The sequence below is a fragment of the Lynx canadensis genome, chromosome E3, assembly GCF_007474595.2.
Source record: "Lynx canadensis isolate LIC74 chromosome E3, mLynCan4.pri.v2, whole genome shotgun sequence".
NCBI lineage: Eukaryota > Metazoa > Chordata > Mammalia > Carnivora > Felidae > Lynx > Lynx canadensis.
In genome coordinates this window covers 40654249-40680509 of record NC_044318.1, presented here as the reverse complement: position 1 = coordinate 40680509, position 26261 = coordinate 40654249, and the positions used below count along the sequence as shown (strand labels likewise).

The 26261-nt window shown below is 64.0% G+C and overlaps 1 protein-coding gene across 1 annotated transcript in view; it reads right to left on the bottom strand.

Annotated features, from left to right (window-relative positions):
* Window positions 1–26261, bottom strand: part of PRKAR1B (protein kinase cAMP-dependent type I regulatory subunit beta) — a 101596-nt gene that overhangs the window by 6245 nt on the left and 69090 nt on the right. Inside the window, 7 exon segments of the mRNA XM_032591552.1 lie at window positions 6898–7019; window positions 12114–12174; window positions 17946–18104; window positions 25713–25742; window positions 25744–25760; window positions 26153–26170; window positions 26173–26213. Of these exon segments, the coding sequence (XP_032447443.1) occupies window positions 6898–7019; window positions 12114–12174; window positions 17946–18104; window positions 25713–25742; window positions 25744–25760; window positions 26153–26170; window positions 26173–26213 (448 nt within the window).

Below are 26261 nucleotides of genomic sequence, written 5' to 3'. Positions count from 1 at the left end.
TCGGAGCCGAGGGCCTGGCCTGCCAGGTCCTGCCTGAGGGGTCGGCCAGGTGTGCAGGCAGGTGAGCTGGCGAGGGGGTCGTCGGGCCCCCGACGAGGAAGGAGACATCACAGCGGCCCGCACGGGACGGGGCCTGGGAGGCCCCCCTGGCGTCGGAGGGAGGCCGACCAGGCACCGAGCGGGCACCGGTGTGGGTGGAAGCAAACCCCTTGCAACCGCGCCCCCGGGCCACACAAAAACCTGCGGCTGGGTGTTCAGGGCGGCTACGCCCACAGCAAGCATGCTGCCCCTAAGCAGGCGAGTGGCTACGCGGGGTCAGGTCCAGACGAGGGGCGGCGATTCCGCGCCACAAAGGACTGCATGCGATCACCGATAACCTGGACTGCACGCTGTCTGATTCCAACGACAGGACGTCCTGGAAGAGGCGGAGCTGCGCAGGCAGAAGACGGGGGCTGCCTGGGCTCAGGGCGGAGGGAGGAGCAGGGGGAGCACACAGGGGACTTTTAGGGCGGCGAACAGAGCGAGGGACACGGGACGGTGGACGCCTGCCGTCCCACGTTCGCCCAAACCCACAGAACGTGCACCCACCCAGAGGGACCCTCCCGTGACCCATGGACTCCGGGTGATAACAGCGTGTCAGTGTGGGGTCACCGGCTGTGACAAATCCACCATCTGGGGGACACCGATAACGGGGGAGTCTGGGGGGGAGCGGGGAATTACGGGAAATCTCTGTCCGTTCAGCTCAACGTTGCGGTGAATCTAAAACTACCCTAAAAAAATGAAGTCTCAGGGCACCTGGGGGCTTAGTCAGGTGAGCGTCTGACTCTTGAGCTCGGCTCAAGTCATGATCTCGTGGTTTGTGGGATCGAGCTGACAGCTCGGAGCCTGCTTGGGATTCTCTCTCCTTCTCTCCTGCCCGCCCCCCCCCCCCCAGCTTGTGAACACTCACGTGTGTGAGAGCACTCTCTCTCTCTCAAAATAAATAAATAAACTTAAAAAAAAAATCAAATCTTCAAAATCAGAGAGAGAGAGAGAGAGAACTTCTCTGAACTCCTGCTCTTATTCTGGGGGTCTGGCCGACGAGCCAGAAAGCACCCGTGACCTCGGGCAGCCCCGCGCCAGGCCCGCAGAACAACGTCTGGGCCAATCGCTATCCCCGGATGCAGACTGGAGGCCACTTCCCTCTGTTGGTTTCTGTCTGCAGAACGTTTCCTGCACCTCAGGCCCCGCCCCAACCTGCCCAGCACACCCTCTCTCCGGCGGGACCGTCCCTGCTACCTCCTGGCCCCAGGGCCCCCAGCTACGGGGCCCTCCTGCCGAGGCCCGGCCCTCCTCCACGCGGACCCAGGGCCAGTCTGTGCCAACGGACTGGGACCATTTCCCTCCTTGGCAAGTAAACACAGAAGCGCCCATAGCTGCTGTCCCCGCCCCGCCTCGGCCTGGCACGCAAGGGCATGGCACCAGCCCAGCCACGAACAGAAGGACATGCCCACGGGGGAGGTCTCCTCCCTATCCCCCAAGATCCCGGTGAATCGTGCGTGCCCACCAGCCTGGTCCGTGTGTCTGAGGGCCCAACATGGCCAGTCCCCGGACAGACCGTGGCCTCGGGAGCAGTGGTTATGCCTTTGCTCCAACACTGTGGACGTTTACAAAATTAACTTACTAAGAGAGCAGATGAACCAAATCTGGAGTTTCCGTGACAGTGTCTCCCCAGCCGCCAGCCGGTGGGCCTCAGAGGGTCCTCCTGGGCATGCAAAGTCAGGCCCGCCCACCTCCTTGCCAGTTCTGGAGACCAGGAGCCGGGAGGTAGGTCTGGAACAGCTGGGGGCCTGGCCAGTTCTGCACCCGCTCGCCCTCTCTCTGCCCGGAGCCCAATCCCTGAGGAGGCCTGGACGTGGTGGGTCCCACCTGGTGCGCCTGCCGGCTCTTTGGGAGGGAAGCGGTCTAGAGAACACGGGGCCACGCCCACCCCACCGGCAGCCACGGGTCAGGCCCTGGGAGGACCCAGAGGCTTTGCACTCTCCGGGTCTGTCGGCCGGGTTTACCAAGCCGACCTCGCTCATCCACTGAGGATGTTTTCAAGAGCTCTGGGGGTCTGGTGTCGTGGGGATTCAGACACAGCAGGTGCGCGCACAGAGCCGGGAGACCACCTTGCCCAGGAGGGGCACTGCTCCGGCACAGAGACCCTCAGGGCTCAGGCGAGGCCCCCGGTCTTACAGCCCAGCCCTGCCTTCCCGGCTGGGCTCCCACCGGACGGCAGGCGTTCGTCACTCACCAAGTGTCTGTAGGGCCGTTTCCCGCACCTGTGCAGGGCAGGGGGTCTCCACCAGCCTCGGCCACACCTCGGGGACCAGCAGAGAGAAGACGAATAAGCAAACCCCAAGACCATCTTCCAAAATGGAGTGGAGACACTCAGCCAGGCAAAGGCATGAGGGCGGGGGCCCGGCCCCACTTACTGACTGGAGGAAAGGAGGCCAGCCACGCAGAGCCCCCAGCCAGGGCCCCCCAGCCCATGCTCCCTACGGCAGCCGCGTCTGCAGGCGCCCAGGGCCCTGCACCTGCCTGGCACCCGGGCCTGGGCCGCAGGGGCCCCACACCCCCTGCACAGACACCTGTCTATTCCAGAAAAGCCGACAGGCACGTCAGTCGGGGTTCTCCAGACAGACAACCAATGGGACGTATATGTGTAGAGAGACGTCGAGTCCAGGAATTGGCTCACAGCACAGTGGGGACCGCGAGCCAGAATCTATAGGGCCGGCCGGCAGGGGGTGTCTCCCCCGGGGGGACACGCGGGTCTTTCTTCTCTCAAGAAAAGCCTTCAACTGACTGGCTGAGGCCCACCCCTTCACTCAACATCAGCTGATGTCCATGCTAGTCCCATCTGAAAAATACCTTCGCAGAAACATCTAGACACCCGGGACCGCGGCTTGCTCAAGCCGACCCATCAAACTGACCCTGACCGCAGGGAGCCGCGGGGCCCGGGCCCCTTTCCCACCATCTAGACCAGCCCCGCTGTGCAGGGGAGCTCACAGGCGGCCCAGGAACCGGGGGTTAACCCACTCCACTGTGTACGTGTGCTGTTCGCCAGCTGAAAGAGGACAGCTCAAACCAGACTGGCCACGCGCCCGAAAGCTTCCGCAAGAACATGGGCCACCCGCGCCTCGCCTCACCCCAGGCCTGGCCTGGGGGGGTGGGGGGGTCTCTTCTCGTAAGGAAACATCGGCCACGGGATGGTCACTGGGGTTTCCAGAAGTCTAAACCAACGGAACAGCCATCGGAGGGAGAACGGCCAACCCAACAAAACACACGAATAACACTACCTTCTCCTGCTTCGTCCCACGACAGTCTGGGTCGGCTCGGGTCAGATGGAGGCTGGCTTCCCCACCCGAGGCACCACTCAGACCAGGGAGCCACCAGGCAGCTCGCTGGGTGCTGTGGGGGAGCGAGGCTGGCAGGCTCGACCCAGGTGTGGCAGCTGTAGCCAGCGGGCCGCCTCTGGCCGTGTAGCAAACACCCAGGAAGCTGCATTTCAGGCCGAGAGCCTCGATTCCCGTGAACCCTGGGATCCCACCAGGACCTACCGGACTTGGTTGATCACAGAGGAAAAGGGGAAAAAAATCCAAGTTGCCAAGGAGACAACTTCAAATACATTTCCAGGAGGGTCGGGTTACATTCCAGAGCCGGTGCACGAGCCCCTGCCCCCAACCACACGGAGGACGTTCCTGCACGGGGCCCCAGGGCAGGGCCCAGTGTCACTGTCACCCCACCGCCCTCCCTCGGCACCTTCTCCTGGAGACCCCGCAGGGAGCCACACAGGCCTGCCCCGGGCACAGCACGAGACCCAGAAAGGTCCCTCTGCATCGTCGCCCATCACCCTGTGTGAATCACAGAGGGCAGTGCCATTCTAGAAAAGAATGAGGGGTGCCCAGACCCTCTTGTGGGACACACACATGTGCACACATCACGCGGGAGCAAGGAGCAGGACCCCGGCCACTGGGATGCAGGGCGCACGCTTGCTGGCTGTGTGGCCTTGGGCAGAGGCCCAGCCCTCCCCTGCCCCAGGAGGGACGCTGGCCCCTGACCAGGCCTCCCTGACAGGTGCCTGGGGGCTCACACAACGCCCGGCGCATCCTGGGCTCAGAAAGTCCCAGCTCACGACATCAGATTAACAAACCAGGTGACCACTCCCCTCCCTGGAGCTGTGTGAGGGCCCCCCACCCCCTCGCCAATCTGTGCCCATCACACGCGTTTAATGCTTTTTTTTACCCGTGTCCTTGGACCCGGCTGGGAGGTCCAAGCCTTAGTCCACAGCAAATGATGGACAATTGTGTGGGCTGGCCACAGTTACTCCCTCAGCTCGGAGACCACGACCCCTGAGACCATGAACCTCAAAGCCTGCGAGGCCGGCAGACCAGACACAAGGGCCGGGTGGGGACTGTGGCTAACAGGGGTCCTTTCCCACCCCTCCAGTCTGCCGATCGTGGCTAGGTGCCACACGTTTACAGAGAAATTAGATTCCAACTGCGACGAGAAAGACCTTGATTTTTAAACACTGGTAATTAATTCAAACGTTTTAAAAAACCACCACGCAGATGAATACAAACGCACCTCTGAGCCAAAGTGGCCCCGTGAGCACCAGCTTCTTATTAGTGAGTTGAAACCTAGGGCAGGAAAGGATTTGTGCCTTCGAGCCGGCACCACACCCTCCCCTTGGTCCCAGGTCATCAGAGGAGGGGCTCCACACGTGCACCCCTCACGGGGACACACAGGCGGTTTCAGGGGTTGGTGACTTAGAGCCACGGTCTGACCCCCTCTCACCGGCCGCTCTCACCTAAGCACCTGCTAACGCCCGGGGACCACGGCTGCTCTCTGGAGGTGCAGTGGGCTGGACACCCAAGGTGGGGCGTCCTGTGCCTGGAGCTCAGGGCCCCACTGATGAGCTGAGCCGTGTGGGTGTCTCAGCACGGCCGCTGGTGCCAGGAAGGAGGCACCCCCACGACCAGCCTGGGTGTCCCGGCGAGTCAGACCCCGCTTGTCCAGGAAGCAGCGAGGACCCTGCGGTTGGTCACATCCAATGCAGATTTGGGGGTGGGGTCCAACGAAGTGGTGGCTGGAGCGACCCCCTCCACCTCCTCCTGGACCTCATGTTCTTAACTGGGAAATGCCAGGCCCACACAGACCCAGAGAGGGTGTCACGTCCGAGGCCACAGCAGAGGGGACATCACCCACCAGCCCCTTTGAGGAGCAGGACAGGACCTCAAGGGTCTCCCCCCCCCCCCCTCCCGCCAAGCTCATCACGGGAGGAAGAAGCCGGCGGGCACTCCCCTGGACCGGCTCCACTCGCTGTCGACCTAGAATCAGAATTCATTCCGTTTTCTCCTTCCTTCCCTCTCCCTTCAGAAGGACTCGTGACTCACGCAGCCGAGAACTGCTGGGGCTGGGGTCCTCCAGAAAGATTCACACGGCTTCCAGGGAGCCTGGGGCGAAGGAGCCACACGTGCCCCCCACCCGCAGGCACCATGTGTCCCCGGTGGGTGGGCGTGGGGCTGGGACGGGCGCGGGGCCTGGGGAGGGGGGCGGGTTGTGCCTCCGGTGCCCTGGCAGACCCACCTTCCAGAAATTTCAGGCGGGTGGCGGAAAGGGACCCTGACACTCCCTCCCGGGAGTCACAAGCCAGATTTGTTTCCTGTCCAGGTCTCACCCGTGCTGTTCGTGCTTCGTGTGCCGGCAGAGAGGGCTCCGCATCTCACCGGGACCGACGACCCGGCAAGGTCCCCTCTTGTTTTGTTTTTATTTTTAAAACCGTTTATTTTTGGGCGAGAGCGTGAGAGTGTGCGAGCAGGGGAGGGGCGGGGAGAGAGGGGGAGGGAGGGTCCCAAGCAAACTCCGCACCGTGAGCACGGAGCCTGGCACGGGGCTCGATCCCGCGAACCGCGAGACCGTGACCAGCCCCGAACGGCTGTCGAGAGTCAGACGTACCGACGGAGCCCCCAGGTGCCCCTCCTTCGTTTGTTTTGGACCCAGAAAGTGGCCACTGGCGCCGAGCAGGGCGTACTTTGCTGGCCGTGCAGAAACCCCAGCGTGGACGGCCTGCTCCGGACAGCGCCGGGCCCCCACGCTGCCCTGCCGAGGCCTCCCTCTCTCCGGCGGCAAGATGCACAGCTGGAGAATGTGTTTTAATGAGCATGAACGTGAAATCCTTCCGCCCCTGAGCGCCACGGGAGGAGGAAGCGAGCCCAACAGGCGGCGGCATACTTGTGGCCCCGCGTAATCGGTGCTGCCCCCCGCGAGGCGGGCCCCCCATTCATTCCGGGCAGCGTCTGGGTGGGGGCTCACCCGGGGGTCCCAGCCCAGCACAGCCCTGGGGACGGGCAGCCACAGCAGCTGCTTGCCTCTGTCAGTGACAGGCGCGAGTGTGGCCGACACGGATTACGGCCCCAGCGCCAGCTGTCGCCGGGCCTCGTAAAAATGACTCACGCGCCTCCAGCCTGGGAACCGGGAGCCTCTTTTAAAAACCAACGTCTTCGTTTGAGGTCCTTGTAGATGGGCGCATAGTCGTGAGAGACGGCACGGAGAGATGCCACAGACATCTTTGTCCGCCAGTGACAACGCGCCACAGAGCTTGAGGTGCCGCGCCACCCAGGGTCCCGACGTGGGTTCCGACTCTCCACCCCAACTGCGCACACGCTCGCGTTCAGTCCGGCACAACGTCCTCCCGGAGCACCGCACGCCTGGGGGCCCGACGCTGTTTTCCAAGAGGAGAGTCTCGCTTCCGACTCTCCGGGGCGAGAAGACACGACGGCACGGTGTGAGGCCGTTAGCGGGGCAGAGGCCGGGGGGCTCGGGGTCGGCACACGGGAGCGACGCGGACGGAGCCCCCGTGAGGGCGGCACTCACCTCCGTGATGATGAAGAAATCGTCCCCGGGCTCCCCCTGGACCACAATCTTCTCTCCGTCCTCAAACTGCACAGGCTCCAAGGCGTCAGCCACGGTCAGGCGCTCCCACTTCTCCAGCGACTCTAGAGTGGGCGACAAGGGGACCGTCACTGCGGCCTCGCCCCTGCCCTGCACCCGAGCGCTCGCTCAGCAAGTGCCGCGGATCGGCAGCGAGGGACCCGGGGCGCGTCTGTGCACTGGGAGGGCCTGGGCGTCGCAGCACTAAGTCGGGCCCAGGAGGGGCCCCAGCCAGCGCGCCCGCCGAGCACTGAGGCCACGACGCAGTTTAACGCGAACCTGCTCGGAACCACCACCGGCTGGGAAGACGCTTCGTCACCGCTCAGCTGCGAGGCTCGGCATGGCTCGCCTTCCGTTATTTCAGGTCAACACACTTAATTCCAACTCACGCTTCTCGGCACAGCTTGCAAGTTCCGTGTCCCCTGCCGCCCCTCCCCACACCTCCCCTTCCTGGTCACTGTCCATCCCTAGCCCTCAGGAAGGGAAAAAACACCCAATACGCCCCATACGCTCCTTCTGTAAGAAAATAACGACTGCCTGATTAACTATTTCTTTCTCGGCAGAAGAAACCTTCCCGGCCTAGACTCCTCAGATGCTGCTTAAGTGGGTCAGCGGCTAAAAATACAAAGCAAAGCATTTATTTTAGAACTAGGTTAGGAGCGGGATTTCTCCACTTTAAGACGCCTGCCAGTGCTTCTCGTAGCAAAGGACCGGCTTTCGGGGAGCCGTCAGTACACGCGCCCCACCGGCCCGCCTGGAAAGGTCTGCGAGGCCGGCGGGGCCGCTGGGGAGTCAGAAGCCGGGCGTTCCCACGCAGCCCCGCACATCCACCGCCGGGGACCGAACAGAGCAGCGGCCTCAGAGCGGCACGAGGGGTGCTCGTCGGAGGTGGGCGCAGGCAGGCCGGCCGGCCAACGCGGAGGTCTTGCCCGTGGGTTCCGAGCGAGGGCCACGAGTCACGCTGCTGGGGGGACATCTGTCCCCGCGTGTCTCTTCAGCAAGTTCCTCGTTACACCTGAAAGGTGACGCTCCGAGGCCTGAACGTCGACTCGCGAAGCTGCGTCCCGTCAGAAGACGCCAGGAGACGGCGGTTTCTGGGCCCCGATTACTGAACGGGCTCTTCTCTGAGGCAACTCAGGAAACAAGCCCCGGGAGTGGTTCTGCTGCTGTGCGCAGCCCGACCCTCCAGGTAGCACGGTCCCTTTCCCGAGTGCGACGGTCAACACTGCACCCGCACAGGATGCAAACAGAGGCAGGTGTCCGTCCCTCTGCTGTCACAGACGTCCTGCAGCCGGAGACCGAGAGCCAGCAGGCGTGTGGCCTGCAAGCAGGACATGGGGAGGCCGCGGTGGCTTCAGCGCTCACACCCCCCGGGGTTCCGCCACGTTCAGTGCCCGCCAGGGGCCGACTCCTATGTCCGTGCGCAGAAACCAGAACCCCCGGGCCCCGGGAGCACCGTGGCCGCCCATGCTCCTTCCTGCCGGGGGCAGGCTGCCGAGACCAAGGCCCCCGCGCCTTCCAATGCCGGAGGGCTCCGTGCAGCTGGGTGACTGAGGGCCAAGGGGTCAGTCTTGGGGTCGCTCTGCCCGACGGCCACGGAGAAGCGCTAGCTGGCAGTGGGTTCATCGGAGGGAACAAAGCTTCCCCGTGCAGCTGAGCACCAAGCACACCTGGCACACAGTACGAGCAGGAGGGATCGGAAGGCGACCGGGGCGCTTGGGCTCCGAGGGAACGGGAGACGGTGAGGGACCAGGGGGCCCCAGGCCCGGGGATTTCTCGTGGGGCTAAAACACCCCTCCTCCCAGCCTCCGTGAGACCCAGAGGACCCGCCCACGAGGCTGCCGAGTCTCGTGTCGCCGAGTGCGACACTGACCCATCAGCACAGCACCCCTTCGTAGGACGCGCCCAGACCAGGCACCTGCAGAGACGGGCTCGTGGGCACAGGGCCTCCCCCGGGGGTGACAAGAAGGTTCTGGAACCAGGGAGTGGGGGTGGGGGCACAACCCTGAGTGCAGACGCCCCGAAGGGAAAAACTCTGGGACAGCGGATGCACTTGTACCACAGGAGCACGAGGAAAACGAGACCCTTCTCTGTTCGTTTCGCGGGACCTCAGAGGGCGTGGGGTCGCGCCGTGGCATGCGCCCCAACCCCGGGGTCAGACGTCCTGCGGCGCCCTCCCTGGCAGGCCTGCTTCATTGTTTTTGGTTAAGTTACTCAGATTCGCTACAAATAACTCAAGAAACGGAACGAAGCGTAAAGAATGTGAAAAAGTGCCGAATGCCACCCTACGTCACATCGCCTGGCCGAGTGCCTCTCCGGTCGTAGACCCAGACGGGAGGGTGGACAGAAGACGGTCACGGATGCTTTTACAAACATGACCACCAGGCGCTTCCAACGTAAAGTCTTAAAGTTCACTCTGCCTGAATTTAACACCAGGCAAAGAAACCAAGAGTCTGTCTCTTTCGAGGTAAGATACTTTCTTCTCCAAAACATTCCCCTAAAAGAGATCACAAAAAACACTGACTCAGTGGTCAGGTTTCACACACATTGATGCAGATGGAACGCCCACTTTTTGGGTCCAAAGGGGTAGAAAACAGGCCATTTCAATTTTTCTTGATGTTTATTCATTTTTGAGACAGAGACAGACCACAAGCAGGGGAGGGGCAGAGAGAGAGGGGGACACAGAATCCGAAGCGGGCTCCAGGCTCCGAGCGGTCAGCACAGAGCCCGACACGGGGCTCGAACTCACGGACCGTGAGATCGTGACCTGAGCCGAAGTCGGACGCTCAACCGACTGAGCCCCCAGGCGCCCCAAAAAACGGGCCATTTCATGTGGCTCGACTCGACACCCTGAACTGCAGGCAGGCTCCGTGTCGAGGGAACAGGTGGCCCCGTGTGGCCTCCCTCCCGTGTCGGTTTTTGCTCCCCGGTGTGGGCTGAGAAGGAGCAGACACACCCATCCCATCCAGGGTCTTCTGAGCCTGCCTCCGGGGCGCTGGCCCTCCTGCTCTGGGGGCCTGGGGCCTGGCGGGGGCTGCCTCGTGCCCTGCCTCGATCGATCGAATGCCTCCGTGTGGCTCTGCCCTTCCTCCGCCCGCAGCAGCCACACCCCCGGGCGCTCTCCCCCCGGGCTCGGTGACGTGCCCTCCCCGGGGACCTGCTCCGCGCTCGATCTCGTCCATCCGTCATTTGGAAAAAAAGTTACCGAGACAGTAGCGCACGTGACGTAACCCAGCAACATCCGTCCTGCGCAAAATCACGCGAAGGTTTTGTCACGATTGCTTCAGATCCGTTTGTTAAGGTTTTAAAATTTTTAGGTTGTTATCAGTGAAGCGTGGTTGACCGTAGCATCACCGATAAAACGCCGGTGCCCTGCGCAGGGCGCCCAACCTGACTTCCGCCTCCCTCCCCGCGGCTACGACGTCCCAGGACCTGGCAAGATGGCTTCGCAGGCCCTGCTGAGCCGGGACCGTCTGCAGCTTTCTGCCTGCCCGCAGCTCTGGTCACCCGCTTGACTGCCCTCCACCCCAGAGGACGCGGCAGGCCTCACGCCGTCTCCACCGCCTGGATGCCAAACACCGCGGTCTCTCTCTGCGCCCTCGCGAGAGACTCCCGAGGGCCGTAGGGCGGGGCCTCCGAGGCTGGGCCGGAACGCGTCTCTCCAGCTCTTCCCTCTTCAGGCCGCTGCTCTCTGGGCGGACGTGTGTCCTAGACGAACCCTGTCCTGGATTTGATTTCGGATTCTGTGGCCGTGCCCTCTTCCTAACTGGGTTCCTCCCGTGTGTGGCTGGCTCTCAGCTTTTCTTGGTACTTCCGGCACCTATCCCAGTCCCAGTCTGTTCGGCCGCGGTGGCCTTTCCCCCGACGCGTCCACGCGTGGTGCAGGGGGGTGCGGGTGGGGCTTCCTCCTGACCTGCCCCCCAGTCCTCCGCTGGAAGGGCAGGCGGCGGGCACCCCCCACCCTCGTCTCTGCAGCCTGGACAGCGGGCCCCGGGCAGAGGGGAGCCCAGCTGGGAGCCAGGGCTGCTCCGGTGCCGGGTCAGCCCGGCATCCCTACGGGCTCACGCCGCACAGGGAGGGGAGCGCCCCGATCCTGTAACCTCATCCGCGAGCCTCAGCCCCAGTGCCGGACTCACACCCGGCGGGTTTTGTTTGCTTCTTTTCCTTTCTTGCCCCCGCACGCTCTTCCCCATCCTCACCCAGAAGGCCATGAGGACTGCTGCTGGACAGTGGTTTCCAGAGGTTCCCGGAGGCTCGGCACTCAGCTGTCCCTCGCCCTCCCAAGCGGGGCCCCGCCCGTGGGCTAGTGCTGCCCTGCGTACTTGCATTTCAATTAACTAAAATGGGACAAAATTAAAACGCGGCTCCTCGGGCACACCAGCCACAGGTCAAGCGCTCAACGCAGAAAGGACCATTCCCCGACGGGATCGGCCGGCTACAAACGGTGGCCCCCTGTGTACGTCACAGCTACTCCAAAACACTGAAGACTCTTGCTGGTGAGAGTTCTGTTGACAGGGCTGGAAATCGACTGAAATGCAGCCAACGTGTTTATCAGACCACAGGGCGAGAAAGGGCAGTGAGTGCACCAGGGGAAACCCGCTTGGGAAAAAAGAACAAATCAGGCCCGGGAACGCTCGACACCGGGGACCACGTTTACTAGAACACGAAATGGGTCTCGAAACTGACGGATACGGAGGAAGGGCTGGCGGGGACACCGAAAGCAGAGGGACGGACAGGCGGAGCACGCGGGACGAGGGCACAGACGGCCCAGGAGAGGATGACCGCGCCCGGCGGATCAGACACAGAGCTCTCGGTGCACGTGGACAGACACACGCACGTGCACGTGTGAGTGTGGCTGTGTGCGCACACGTGTGTGAACGTGCCTCTGTGAGTATACGCACATGCACGTGTGCAGCTGTACCTCGCGGGTGCACACGCGTGTGAGCGTGCGTGCGAGCATGCCCGCGTGGGTGCATACGTGTGAGCCACGCCTGTGAGGGTTCACACGTAGGCCTGTCCCAAACCCACACGTCACCCAGAGGACTGAACCTTCCAGGCACACGGGGAACATGGGAATGGCTGGACCCAGCAGGCAGGACTCAGATGAGACCGGAGGAAGCTACCGGCACAGGCTCGCGCACGGCGTGGGGGCCACTGACCCAGGATGGAGACCTTGCTGAGAAACTCCTCGTACATCTTGCGTTTTCTCAGGGTGCTGCCCTGTTCCAGAGAAAGGAGAAGACAGAAAAGAACGTGGGTCTTTGTGCCTGAATCATGTTGACATTTCCAAATTTCCCCAAATGACTCTGAACTCTTAAAAGGAAACCCTTTGACCATTCCATGTCCCGCAAGCCCCTCAAAGACCCCAGCCGGCACCTCCTCCAGGCAGCTGCGCCTCCCCTGGCCGCCGACAGCGACCTCATCCAGCCCGGGCCAGTGACTGGTCCACACGACGAGCACCCAGCCAACCAGAATCCGGCACTGGGGTTTCCCGTGCTCAAGGCAGATGTCCCCAGGCGCGATTTGCAAGGGGTACTGTCTGAGCCGGGCTCACCGCACCCCCACCCTTCCCCCCAACACACACACACACACACACACACACACACACACACACACACACACCTGGAGAGGCTCTGGGGCTGGGGGCAGAACTGAGTGTGTGATACGCTAAGGGAGGGAGTAGCCGACATGGGTCAAGTCCCCGGGCTGGTCGTGCCTGAACCTGGGGCCTGGTGAGAAGGGCCAATGACTTGCTTCTTTCCCAACCAAGTGCTGGCTGAACAAGATAAAACCAGCAGACAGGGCCCTGTCAACCTCCGCCTGAGTTAGAAATGAAAATCCACTCCAAAAAGTAGAACCTGAACGCGAATTGGAAAAGGGCACCCGCTTCCTCAAGCACGCATCCCAAGTGAAGGAGGCGGCGGCCCAGACTTCCAGCAGCCAGCACCAGCCCGGCAGGTAGAGAGCAGTCTGGACTTTATCCCCTTGGCCTGCTGCCCAGGGCCTTTGCACAGTGTACGCACTCCACAACTGGACATGGCTGCGCCACCACTAAGTCCTGTGAAGCACTGCACATTCAGAAAACGGGGACGTGCTCTCCACCGGCAGAGCAGCAAGCCTGGTCTGGTTAAATTCAAACGGCCTCATCCATCACCTGGGACGCGGAAAGGACGGGTCGACCACAGACCCGACACCTGGTATGGAGAGAGGAGGGAGGAGGACAGCGCGGTGAGAACGTGCTCGGGCCCGGGCAGCAGCAGAAACCCAAAACCCACCTCAACCTCGCGAGAGTCCCGTGAGACAAGGGCACGGTTACCCTCATCCCCAGACGAGGAAGCAGGCTCGAGGGGCAAGCAAATGCCTAGACTGGGATCACAGGAGCAGGAATGAAACCCGGGCTGGGTCCTACACATCCCACAGCTTGGTGACGACGGTGGTGATGGTGGCGAAGGTGATGGAGGTGATGGTGGGTGTGGACAGTGACGATGGCGGGGGCAGCAGTGATGACCTTTGCCAAGTACGGTGTGGAGGGTGGAGGGCTGATGGGGCGGTTCGGGAGAGTCCCGTTCCACATCCACATCGCCCGTAACCTCCCATGCTCTTAGACCAGTCTCACCACCTCGGGGCCTCAGTTTCCCCAACATGAGAGCGGTCGGTCAGCACCACGTTTCTCCGTGTCTTCGACCTGGGCTTCTCCCTACCTTCCTCCAAACTGCCCACATCCTCACCTCAGCCCAGAAGGCTCCTCGTCTGCTTCCCACTGAGACGCAGAGGGAGAGCCATCAGCCCCAGCCCCAGAAATGACCCCCCCCCCCCCCCGCCCCACCATCAGAGATGGGGCTGGAACCTCTGCAAACGGGCCCTCGCAGCTGCCCAGACGCCTGATCTGGGAAGAGGTGAGCTCAGCTCAGACGTCCCCAGCGCTGCTAAGACCAGCGCCACGAAGGATCAGCTCTCTCCGTGACCCTGGGGTCGCCACCAGTCTCCACTCTACAGGGAGTGTGCAGGTCAGGGAGAGGTCGTAACCTGCTTGTGGCCACTGAGAGGCATGGTCGGGGTCAAGGCAGGATGTCGATGTACAACCGGTGTTCACGCCACAGAGATGGAGACATGCCGGGCATCCTCCCCCTGCAGAGGGCACCCACTGCGTGCGGTCCTGGACCGCGGTACGCTGGGCATCACCCCTCCCCTGGAGCACCAGGCCGCCCGGTGGCTGAGCAGAGCCGGGACCATCTGGCCCTCAGCCCTCCGAATTCAGGGGGTCACCACTACACCACAGTCTCCTGAGGCTCAACCCAAAGAAATGCTGAGAACGTCCTAGAGCGTAAGGTCGTTTTCGGACAGGCCCTCTTCGGGTAGGGGTGGGGGGTGCTCAGCGCCCACAGAAAGGGCTGGAAACTGGGGGACCGGTGGCCCTCCCCCCGCAGGGCCTGACATCTGAAGACAGAGGCAGCCCAGGCTGACACCAGGAGGGCCCGTCCCCAGCGCACAGAGTGCGCTCAGGAGCCGTGGGTAAGTACGGGGCTCTGCACCCGCCTGGTCGGTGCACTGGAGGCCCGGCCTTACCATTCTGCAGTGAGAACCTCACGGTGCTGACACAGGGCACGGGGACCGACGGCAGGCGAGGGCAGCGCTGGGAGGCCGCTCCAAGAGGCCAGCACAGGGAGTCCACTGGGGCGGACACCCCGTGTCTCGTGGCCACACAGACACGGGACGCATAGGAGAAGGTGGGAGACTTGGTGCGAGCCCAGGATGGGAAGGGCGGTGCTGAGCGTGGGAGGCGCTGGGGCGGGGGGCAGGGCAGGCCCCAGGCAGGCCAACGGAGGCCGCGGTGTGCACCTTTCCCCAGCTCAGGGCGTCCAGGACTTGGGAGCTGCACGCACACGTGACACAGGAGGGGCGTCCGGACAGCCCGGGTCTGATCGTCACCCCCCGACTAGGCGTGCGGGCAAACATTCCCACTTCCGGCCTGTTTCCTCGGCTGCACAAGTCCCGCCCCAGAGGGTCCCGTGAAGGTGACGGGAGCCCAGGCCTCCCCAGCACCACAGAGGCTACAAGCCCCGAGTTCAGAATCCACACAGAGGCCCACGGTCATCCCCGGGGCCCTCCATCCGGCCAGGCCCCAACAGGGCCAGGGGGCCCAGCCAGCCGTCCACCTCCCTGCCGACGACACAGCACCGAAGGGGCTTCTGCCGGGCCGCGGCTGGTGGCCGAGGCGAGGACGCAGAGCCAGGCGGCCCGTGCAGAAGCCCAGGGCGTTTCCAACACCGTGGCCGCCGTTGTGGCCGGTGTGGATGCTCAGCCCGGGCCACCTGACGTCCTCGCCGGCCTCCGCCGTGGAAAAACATTTCTTCTGAAAAACACCGATGGTTCCCACAGCCTCCCAGCAAGGAGCCACCAGTGGAAGACAGGCCCGACTCTGCCCAGGACCTCGACACTAAAGGCACAGCGTAGCTGGTCCAGCCGTCTCCTGCTGCAGGACAGCTCACGGAGGAGACTGGCCGCGCGGCCGACCGAGGCGCCCCCGCCTTGGGGTGGCTTCCCGCTGGATGGAGACCTTGGGTGAGGGTGGGGCGGGAGGCCGGGGGCCTGTTCACAGCTGAGCGGGAGGCAGCTCTGAGAGTCTGCAGCACCCCTCGGCGCGAGATGAGCTGGCGTGGACTCCGCTTCCGGGTGCACGGTGGCCCAAGGAGATTCCTCCGCGTTCTCCACGCAGTGGGAGCTGCCGGCAGACCAGGACGTCCCCTCGCTGCAGATGGGGGGGACAGAGCCCGGCCCGGCTCAGTGGGTGGTGGCCGGTGGGCTGGCCTCGCCCAAGCTCTGTCCGTGCCTCCGCACCACACAGAGCAGCAGAGGGAAGGGAAGGGACGCTCACGGGGAAACTTTCCAGATCAGACGTCCCGGATCCCTGGGGACACCACCGGCACCCTCCCCAACGCCCGCTCCCCATGGCGTGTCCCAGCTCAGCGCTAAGCGGATGCACGATGGCGGGGACACTCCGCATGATGGGTGCCTCCCAATCTGTCCAGACCCAGGACGGACGCTAAAACGGATGCCCTCCGGCAGGACACTCCCTTCCGAGGCGGCCGGCACTTGCCATGTTCCTTCCCCAGACTCGGAGGCTCTGCAGACTCGCAGCACAGCTGTGGCTATTCTTAGCACACGGGGCTTCAGAATGAAGACAGAGGAAGCGCCAGCTGCCTGGGTGGTTGGGAACTTCCCTGATACAAGGTTTCCAGCCACAAAGATCCCACAGCCCAGAAGGGACCGCACTGACGATGGTGAGAAACAGCGGCTTATGCAAACACGGGCCAAGGTGTGTGCGGAGGGGCAGAGGCTTCTGGGTCCGCTCCCAAACCTGCCCGGGCCGGAGGGGGCGGGGTGAGGGTGGGGGGTCAGGGGCACCCCCCTCCCCCACCGGGCAGGCCGGCCTCTCCCAGGAAAACAGGCGCCGGCAGGTGGAGACAAGAGCATAGAGCACGGGCTGGGCTCCGGGACGCAGGGACGTGCAGCTTTCTCCCAGCGTATCCGGGGCTCTACATCTCCCGTACGCGGTGGGGCGCTCCGTCGATGCGTGCTGAGTTCACGGAGGTCGCTTCCTCACACGCACGCAGCCCGATCAGACCACGACCCCCCCGACGGCACTGAACCCTCCCCGCGTCATGCAGACCCGGTGGTTACAGCGGGACCAGGACGGGTCGGGGGCGTGGGTGTTTCCCAGGATGAGGGGCAGTCTGGGCCGGCCCTAACCCCAGCTCCCATCTGACTGAGGCCTGGGGCTTCTCGAAAACTGCCTGTGGACCGAACCCAGGCCTCCCCCAGAGCGTCCCCAGGTCACAGCCCCCACCCCACGCCATCACCGGAAGCTGCACACGTCCCCCAGGGACACAGCCTAGCCCTGCAGGGCACGTGGGGGACAACCAAAGGTCTCCAGGCTGGGGGCTGGTCTCCCTCACCCGTCCCAGGGTCAGGATGTTTCCATGCCCCCCAGCAAACGGCCGCCCCCGCCATTGTGGAAGCCGCTCTGGGGGCCCCCCTGCACACTCGGGTGGGAGCTGAGGGCTCTGTGGGGTGGTGAGCCCACGGACCGCATCGCCCACGGGGCCCCTACGTCCCCATCCACGTGGTAACCCCGCTGCTCCCTCTGTCCACGGCAAGCCCGGACACTCCTCTCCTGGACACGCTGGTTCCTGCTCAGATACGTCTGCTCAAATGCCACCTCATCACGGAGGGGGGGCTTGGGGCCTTTCTAGAAAACAGCTAGCCCTTCCGCGCCTCCCAGTCACCTCCCACCCCGTTCTCAGCTTTATCTTCTCGAGGAACTGTCATCACCTGAGGTGTGTGTTTGTCCCCTGACTCCCCCACTAGCACGAGGAGAAGCTTCCCAAGGCCGGGTGCGGCACCCGTGGTATTCCCGGGTGGGTCTCAGCACCACGAACATGTGGGCAGGACGGGCACTGAGTGGGCACAGGTCAGGGCCTCCCCAGCTCCCAGATCACCTCTGGGAGCCCCCTGCGCATCTGCCATGCCCCTGATGGTGCAACAGGGGACCTGTGCCCACCCTGCACCAGCCAAGAGTGGATGTGGCTACACATGAGAGAGAGAGGCAAAAACGCCTGAGGGTTGATCCCTGCGTGAGGATGTCTGGGGGCCAATCTGTCTGGTCCCGCTGTGCCGGGGCCACCACAGAGCCAGGCCCCTGGATCTCTTTGCTCTACCCCCTTGGTGAATGGGTTTCTAGTCTCAGTCACCTCATGATCCAGGGTGGCAGCGAGAGCTCCAGCCATCACGACCCCATTCCAAACAGCTAAAAAGAGACAGGGAAGGAAGGCAAAGGAGCCTCCCCAGCTACCTGCTTGCCTTGTAAGAAGTTTCCAGAATCTCTCCCACACTTCCCACCCACCCCACTGGCCCTTATCTATCACCCTCCCCTTGGATAAAGCTAGGGTTCCCGACAGACGCTTGGCTGCGGGTGGCCGGGTGCCGCTCACCATGAGGATGCGCCGGTAGCTGTCCCGGTCAATGCCCCAGAGCTTGAGGTCCGTCTTGGCCTTCACGGTCGCTGCCCTGGGGGTGCCGTAGATGAGAGCCAGCTCCCCAAAGCTGCCCCCTTCGCTGATGCTCGTCACCCACTCTCCATTCACGTACACCTTCAGGGGACAGAGAGAGAATGTCAGAGACGTCCCAGGGGACACGTGGGGTCACGCTGGCGCGTCCCACACCGGGAGCCCTCCTGCACGCCCACCAGAGGGGACCCGGCAAGGACCTCGCCTGCCCGGGCACGGCCTGGACCTCTGACAGCTTGCTGGCCCGTCGCACTCCCGGCCCCGCACAGAGCCCTGCGCTGGGCGGGGGCGATGGCACCTTCTGAGTCCTGGCCCCAGTTGTCGTGAGACGGGCCGGAGATGAAGGGGAAAGTACCGCCCAGGGCTCCTGGTCCGAGCAGAGCCCTGCTGCGTCCCTGGCCGAGCTTCGATTCGGTTCCTCCTCCGCCTTAGGTGGGCCTTGGGGCCTGTCTCCCCAGCCGCACACTCAGGGCTTCCTCAAGGGCGCCCCTGCCGGACGCCCTCCGGGTCTCTGCCCCGGCTCCCCCCCTCCAACCAGCACGCGGGCCCGGCCTGGCCCGGAAGGAGCCAATGTTGGCAGGGCCTGCCCTGCCCGGACAGCGCCAGGCTCCCTGGGCCTGCGGTCAGTGGAGACGCTGCTGGGGCACCGACGAGACGAGCTGTGCTGAGAAGGGCCCTTTCAGCCCGCGTGCGTACTCGGCACAGTGCTCCCACTATGACCGACCCTGCACGTTCCGGACCGCACAAGAATGGCGAGATTGTCCATTATGTGGTGCCGATCTGGTCCTATAAACTGACACAACACGGGCATTATCCCCCAGCGTGTCAATGAGCTTTAAGAACAGCTCCCATTGGCAAAATGGGTGCGCGTCGGGAAAGAATGGATTGCGGTGAATCACGGGCGTGATTTCTTGCCGGAATCAACGACTCATTATCTGCCCTACGACTGACACACCGACGCGCGTGTCTGCAAGAGACGCCAATGCAGGTGAGAACCCCGCGTTCCGTGCGAGCGACCAAGAGGGGTGGGCGTGGCCCGGGCACAGTGAGGCCCAGGAGCCGGGGCTCGGCACTCGCTTCCCGCAGGGAATCTGGGCAGCGGGGCCCCAGGGGGAAGAGGCGCCAGGGTCCACACAACGAGGCCCTTGAGGAACGAGAACAGCGTCCCGTCCTTCCCACGAGGCAGGGAACAGGCCCGCCTTGCTCTGCCACGGACGTGCAGGGATGCAGAGTTTGTCAGGGTGCAGGGACATCCTCCAGAACGTGCACCCTGGGTTTTCTCAAAGGGGACCCGGGGCCCATGGAGAGGGGGCAGTGACCACTTATCGTGTTCCCGGTGACCCAGGCACAGCCGGGCCAGCCCTCCCCGCAACTGGGCTTCCTTGCGGTGAAGTTCCTGGCCACGGAGGCGTGAACTCCCCCAGGGGCCACGTGCATGGACCCCAGCTGCATAGCTCCAGGACGCCCCATACGTCCCCAGGTCCCCTCAGCAACCACGGCCCCTCGGGAAAGCAATCGGGGGCACGTGCCTCTGCCCTCGCCGTGCACTACGTCCTGCAGGACACAGATGGTTCCTGTGACTCCTCCAGGGGGAATGTCGGGCTTGGGTCGTGGGTCGGAGGTCGGGAGACTTTGCTGACAGTCTGGGGAGGTGTGTGGGCCTGTGTCTGTGGCCTTAGGGGGCACAGAAGCCACCTGCCTCCATCGGCTGCCGGCAGGGGCCAGCCCCGCCCAACAGACAAAAGAGCACAGGGACCCAGGGACAGAGAATGGGCTCAGCAGAGCCATCCAGGCGTCCCTGGACCCGGTTTTCCTGAGGAACATCCCCAAAGGCAGGGCAGGACTAAGGGGACCCCCTTCCCTGCCCAGAGGCCCAGGCCTGGGAGAGCTCCCTGTGACCACGTCAGAGAAAACCATTGTGCAGAGCCACAGAGGGCCCAGGACCACACTGCAGGCCGGCCACGAGCCAAAGAGGCCATCCTTCTCGGTGGACACTGGCCTCTGTCACGGCGACCGGCACAGCGCCGGCCCCCCCCAGCTTGGCACGCCAACGGCTACTTCTTGCTTTGTTTTCACTTTTGTTTCTTTTTCTTTTAGAAGAAAATGGTGGGAGGGCCCCACTGGCTGCACGCACGGTCCCACCACTGACAGTGCCTCTCCAGCTGAACCCGGAGCCCCCACCCATCCGTGTGTCCCACCACCCCGGTGTGGACTGAGCGCACCCTCTGTGCCCTGCGCGTTCTAATGCTGGCGGTCAGCAGGGAAGGCAGCGGGTTCCTGTCCACAGGACTCACCCACCGGCCGGGAGAAAGGCTGCAGGCAAATAATCACACAAACGCACATTCGTCGTGACACGTGCTCCGGGCGTGAAGAGAGCGGTCTAGAACGACCACGGCAGTGACTGTCTGCAGCGAGCTCTCTGTGAAGGGGAAGTTGAGGCCAGGCCTGAGCGTCGGCTCAACGAGCAAAGACGTGGGAGAAGGGCGGCTGAAGCCCAGGACAGCACGTGCAAAGTCCCTGGGGCCACAAAGGAATGGACACTAGACGCGGCCTGGCCAAGCAGGGACAGACGCCACGGGGGCAGGAGCAGGGGGTCAGGGAGGGAAGGGCTGCAATGTTGTTCTAGAAGCAAAAGGCAGCCACGGAAGGTTCCGGAACCTCGTCTGGTTTACACTGTGACACTCCCTCTGCTGGGGAGCGGAGAACAGTGTGGGGCTGCCCGAGGGGAGAGGGGGAGGCGTGGGGAGGCCACTCAACAGGTGGCTGTGGCGTGCCACAAGCTGGACAGCCTGCTTCCGCTCCACAGAGGGGTCCAGACGGCGATCGGACGGGGCGCGCAGGGGGGCACAGGGGCCTGCTCACGAGAGCCCGGGGCAGGGGGGCCCGTTCGTGGAGGGGAGGGAGCATCGCCCGCCTGGCCGTGCCCCCCGCCCTCCCGCACCGGGCATCTCGGTGCAACGCCTCTACCGCCAGAGAGCAGAAACCATCTGGGAGGTGGAGACAGAGCGCGTCTGGCGGGAGGAGGTGCCCGCAGCCCCGCCCGCTTTCTCACGCCGCCTGGGGCCGGCCTGGCGCGGCCCCCGCGTGCCCCGCTGTTGTTTTCCTTCACAGACGGCAAGGACAAGCTAATGGCCCGTCTCCTCCCGCCTCCAGGCCCTCACGGGAGCGCCCGGAGTCGGCCCACCGCGTCCAGGTCACTCAGCCGGTTGCCCACAGGAGCCCTGGGGGCAGGGCACACCCCGCGGCTCTCCTACCCGGCCCGGGCCGTCTCTAGCCCACGGGGCGGCCTGGCTGGCTGCCGCTACAGCGCGCCCCGAGCACGGGCGTTGACGCTCCCGTCCGCGGCACCCGGGCCACGCGGGTTCAGTTTCCACCGGGTGGAGAGCCGGCCGGCCCCCTCCAGAGGAGCCCCAAATCTGTCATGGCAACGGGCCTCCTCCTGCCCCCTCCCCACACAGACCACACTAGGCGCCCACAGAGCAGGATTTCGCCAGGACCCCGGAGCGCCCCTCCTAAACGCGGAGCACGGCCACCACCACACTGGGGCGGGTCGGCTCACCGTCCCCCAGTCCCAGAGGACAGTCATTACCCCGCGGAGTCCGAAGCAGCCCCCGACCACAGCGGGCCCCAGATGTGCTCTGTGGACGAAATGGCTTGGAAGGCCCCAAATGCAGCAGAGAAACATCAGCACCAGCTCTAGGCCGTGGCCACAGCACGTAGTAAGTGACTGATTAACAGGGACACCCTGAGAACAGGGACTAGAAGAGACACTCACACCTCGTTCATAGCGGCATGATCCACGACAACCAAGAGGTGGGGGAGCCACCCCGTGTCCCCTGACGTGACCAGACACAGCGCGATCCATCCACACAACCCACTATCTATCACTCAGCTTCACGAAGGAAGGAAACTATGACCCTGCCTCAACGCGGATAAACCTCAAGGACGTGACGCTGAGTGACGCAAGCCAGACACAAAAGGACACGCACCGGGACCCACTCCCTCGAGGTCCCGGGGTCGTCAGTCTCACGGACACAGAGGAGACGGTGGGGCCGGGGCTGGCGGAGCGGGTAGGGGTCTGTGTGTAATGAGGACAGAGTCTCAGTGTGGGGAGATGGGATGTTCTGGAGCCGGAAGGTGGGGCGGCCGCACAGCAGCGTGAATGTGCTCGGTGCCCCTGAGCTGTAGGCTCGAAACTGGTTAAGATGGCAAATTTCACGTTGTGTGTATTTTACCAACTTTAAAAAAACAGAGCACCAGGCAAACGCTGAATAACAAGTGACCATGCCCCGGGGTGCCCTGTCCGGGGGGGGGGGGGGGACGCAGCTCAGAGGCTTCCCCTGGAGGCTGGGAACCGGGCGGGGCAGGAGCCTGGGGGGGGGGGGGGGGGCGGTCCCGGCACAAAGAGGGTCCGAAAATAACGAAAGCCTCCCAGGATTAGGGAGGAGCCAGGCCTCAGACAGAACTACGTTCCTGAGCCCTAAAATCGGCAGTGGAGTACCCTTTTAAGTAGAAATGCTATGTTCCACGAATAAAACAAATTGGGAGATATTTTTAAACTCATAAAAATGGATTACAGCTCTTGGCAACACATGCTGTGGTGTCTCTCGAAAACCATAATTGAAGCCGAACCTGGTGTTTTGGGCACCGGCCACCTGGCCATCCCCCCAGGGCGCCGCTGGGCCGAGGGCAGCATCCACGCCGCAGAAGGGGAAGGTGTTCAGGGTGCCGAGCCCAGCCAGGAAGAGGGCCCGGAGGGGCGGGGGTCGCCCTCGGGGCTTCCAGACTTCGTGGGCCCCCCTCCCCTCGTGAGGCCGCACAGCCAGGCTCGGCGACCCCGGGGCCGGGTCAGCCAGGCCAGGCCGCTCCCCTGTGCCCTGGAGGGCGGCTCACAGAAATGGGCACGTTCAGCGTGGTGCCAGGGCCACAGAGAATCTGTGTGATTCCACACCGGGAGCGTGGTGGCAGTAATCACGATACCCCGTGCCCCATACCGCACGCCGGCCAGCTGACATCCCAGATTCCTGACTGAGCCCTTTTGATTCCCTCACATGTGGCTTTCAACCACACTGCAGTGCTGCCCGGTGGGTCCCACATCACAGAGCGGCGCCCGCCCAGCTGGGGACCCGAAGGGCCTGACAGAGGGACCCCTACGAGGCACTGCCTGGCCCAAACCAGAGACTCTGTCCGGACACAGTGCCCAGACATCCCGCTCCAGGAGCCTGGGTGCGGCGGGCACCTTAAAGACACCTTTGTACCTGAACTTCTGAGGCCGGGGCCGGACCCCGCCCAGACAACATATTTGGGGAACCAGCTTGCAAGAAGGTGACCTCACTTCTTCCCTCCCCAAACCGCCTCCGCGGGTCCCTGGCCTAAAGAAAAGCCAGCTATGACCCCTGGCGCGTCATAGGGAGGCTGGGGACTGCCTGTCGGCCCCTACCCCACCCCAAGGGGCCCTGGGGCTGGGCTCTGTGACCCCCCCTGGGGGTGTGGAGGGTCCCTGTCAGGAAGGGCAGGCCAAGCCAGCCGATTCTCAGCTGCCCCTTCCCCGTCACGTCCCACTTGCGAAGGGGCCGGGGGCAGTGGAAGGAGATGCTATCCTGCGGGACCTGAGGGCACTCGGACAGATGTAACGGTGGGTGTGAGGAGGGAACAGCCCACGCTAAGACGCTGAGCGTCAGGGGACCATCATCCGGGGCGGCAGGGCCCACGAGCTGTTTAGGGGACCCTCTGTCAGGGGGCAGGTCCTGGTGGGCACCCGCCTCTCACACCTTCAAGCGCTTCCCGCCAGGTGCACTCTCTGCATCAGAGCTGGGGGTGGGGAGCTGGGCGGGGGGCGGGGGTTCTTCGTGGTGCAGGTGCGGGCAGGAGGGGGCAGGGATGGGGTCTGCCCAGGGCGGTGGCCGCAGTGGCCCAGAGAGAGCAGATTAGCGGGGTTTGGGGGGGGGGGGAGTGTAGAAAGAGGGACCACGTCCACAGAGCCTCCTCCTGACCCCACAACGGGCTCTGCGAGGCCGCATCGGGAGGACTGCTTCCCTTTGGTCTGTGAGCTCTGTGTCCTTCGAGGACCTTCTCCCAGAGTTCTTTCCAGGCTCCTGAAGAGAAATGCAAGAACTCTGGGAGAAGGTCCCCCGCGTCCCGCACCCGCTCACCCCAGCAGCACCCCGGGTGTGCCCAGAGTCCCGGGGTTTGCTCTCGTTGCTGCCTGAGCCCTGGTGGCACGACTCGAGTCAGCCCTTTGAAGACGTCTCCAGACTGAATTAGAAGATTCACGAGCTCCAGCGAACACAGAAGAGGAAGGAAACATCCCAGGGGAGGAGAAGCAGGAGCCAAGATCTGGGTTGGGTCGGGCCCCCTGTGTGGCAGGGAAGGTCCTGGGTCATCAGCGCAGCAGCCCAAGAGAGGAGCTGGGTGTGGCTCTGCCTGGATAAGGGGCAGCCGGGCTTGGGTGGGCGGGGTCTTGAGGGGCATAGGAGTTTGCGAGGAACAGCAGAAACAGGAACCGATGGAAAAGAGGAAAGACCCAGAGGTCTGTGCTGTTGCACCGCCGTCTCCCTCGTGACCGGCAAACCCTGAGGGCAGGGGCCACGTGCCCCCAAGTGCGTTCTCAGCACACAGCAGGGCTCCAGAAACATCTGACCAAAAATGGAGCAAGGTGAGGACAGGTGGGGGGGGGGGGGGCTCCTGACCGAGAACAGGGTCGAGGAGCCGGGCGGGGGAGGAGGGGGCCCCTCGCGGGCAGGGAACCGTGGTGCAGGGGGTTGGCATGGAGACACCGAGCACCCCAGCCCTGCTGTGTAACCTGGCCATGGGTGTGTAACCACAAGCTGAGCTGAGTCACAGGAAGGGAGCTGCTCGGCCACAGACGACCATGGGGCCAGGTGCGCGTGCGGAGGAGGGACGTCCCAGGGAGGACGGGAGCGGGAGAAGCGGGAGCAAGAGGGCAGCAGGGGTCCTGGCAGAGGCTGCACAGCACCAGCAGGCCCCAGGAAGCGAGAGGGCACCGCTCAGGGCGGGGGGGGAGGGCAGGCCCCAAGAAGCAGGACCCCAGGAAGCGGGACCCCAGGAAGCAAGAGGGCACCAGCTGGGGGGGGCGGCACAGGCCCCAGGAAGCAGGACCCCAGGAAGCGAGAGGGCACCGCTGGGGGGGGCAGGCCCCAAGAGCAGGGACCCCAGGAAGCGGGACCCCAGGAAGCAAGACAGAGCCGCTGGGGGGTGGGGGCGTGGGCCCATCGTCGGGTCACCTAAGGGACTTGGGCCTGAGTCAGAGAGAAGCCCATTCGAAGGCTTTCCTGGAGACGCTGTCCGCCAGCCCCGTGTGGACGGCAGCCTGGGGACCAGGGAGGGACGGATGCCCTCAGCACTTGAGTGGGGGGGGGGGGGGTGGCTGCAGGGATGTGTCTGTGCCACACCCAACAGGTCCACAATGGGTGGGGGGCTCCCTTAGCCCCGGACCAGCAAGGTGGACAGAGGAAGGTGAGCGGGAACAGGAGGAAGCTGTCCAGGGCCTTGGGGTCTGTAAACACTCGGCTCCATGCCCGCTTTGCGAAGGCGCTGGGGACCCTGGGGACCACCGTCCGTGGGCGCACACCCTCTTACTCGCGCCACGCTCAGGTGCGTTACGCCGGCCTCCGGATGAAACGCGCTCCTGGGCTGACCGGACCGCGGACGAGGCAGGGAAGAGATACTCACGTCCACTTCTCCTTGGTCGATCACATAGAAGGTTATCTCCTTCGTCCCCTGTAAGGAGAGAAACACGCTGTGCACACCGCGAAGGGCACTGGGGGCCACGCTTCCGTCCCCCCGGAAGCTGGACCTGCCCCAGCTTCACAGAGGCCAAGGTCCCTGGTCTCGCCGGGTATGTCTTGTTTGTTAAATAAAACTCGTACGCGCGACACGAGGGTTGACCCACAGGGGCACGCTCCCCTCGCGCGGCCCCCCATGCCTCGTGTGTGGTGGGGCCCCTGTGGTCCCCGCCTGGCCCGTCTCAGGGTCCAGCTTCGCTGGTGGAACGTCACGGAGACGTGGGGTTGGCGTGCAGAGAGCCGTGACGTTTCTCGCAGGCGGGCGGGCCTTGTGCTCACGGGAAGCCCGCGGCCCGGCGCCCCGGCTCAGGGAAGCAGGAAACATACCTTGCTGGATGACGGTCTCCCGGCGATGTGCGTGACGGGGAACATGGCGTCGAATATGTCGCTGCAAGAGAACACACACGGCAATGTGGGGGCTGCGGCAGCGCGGGGC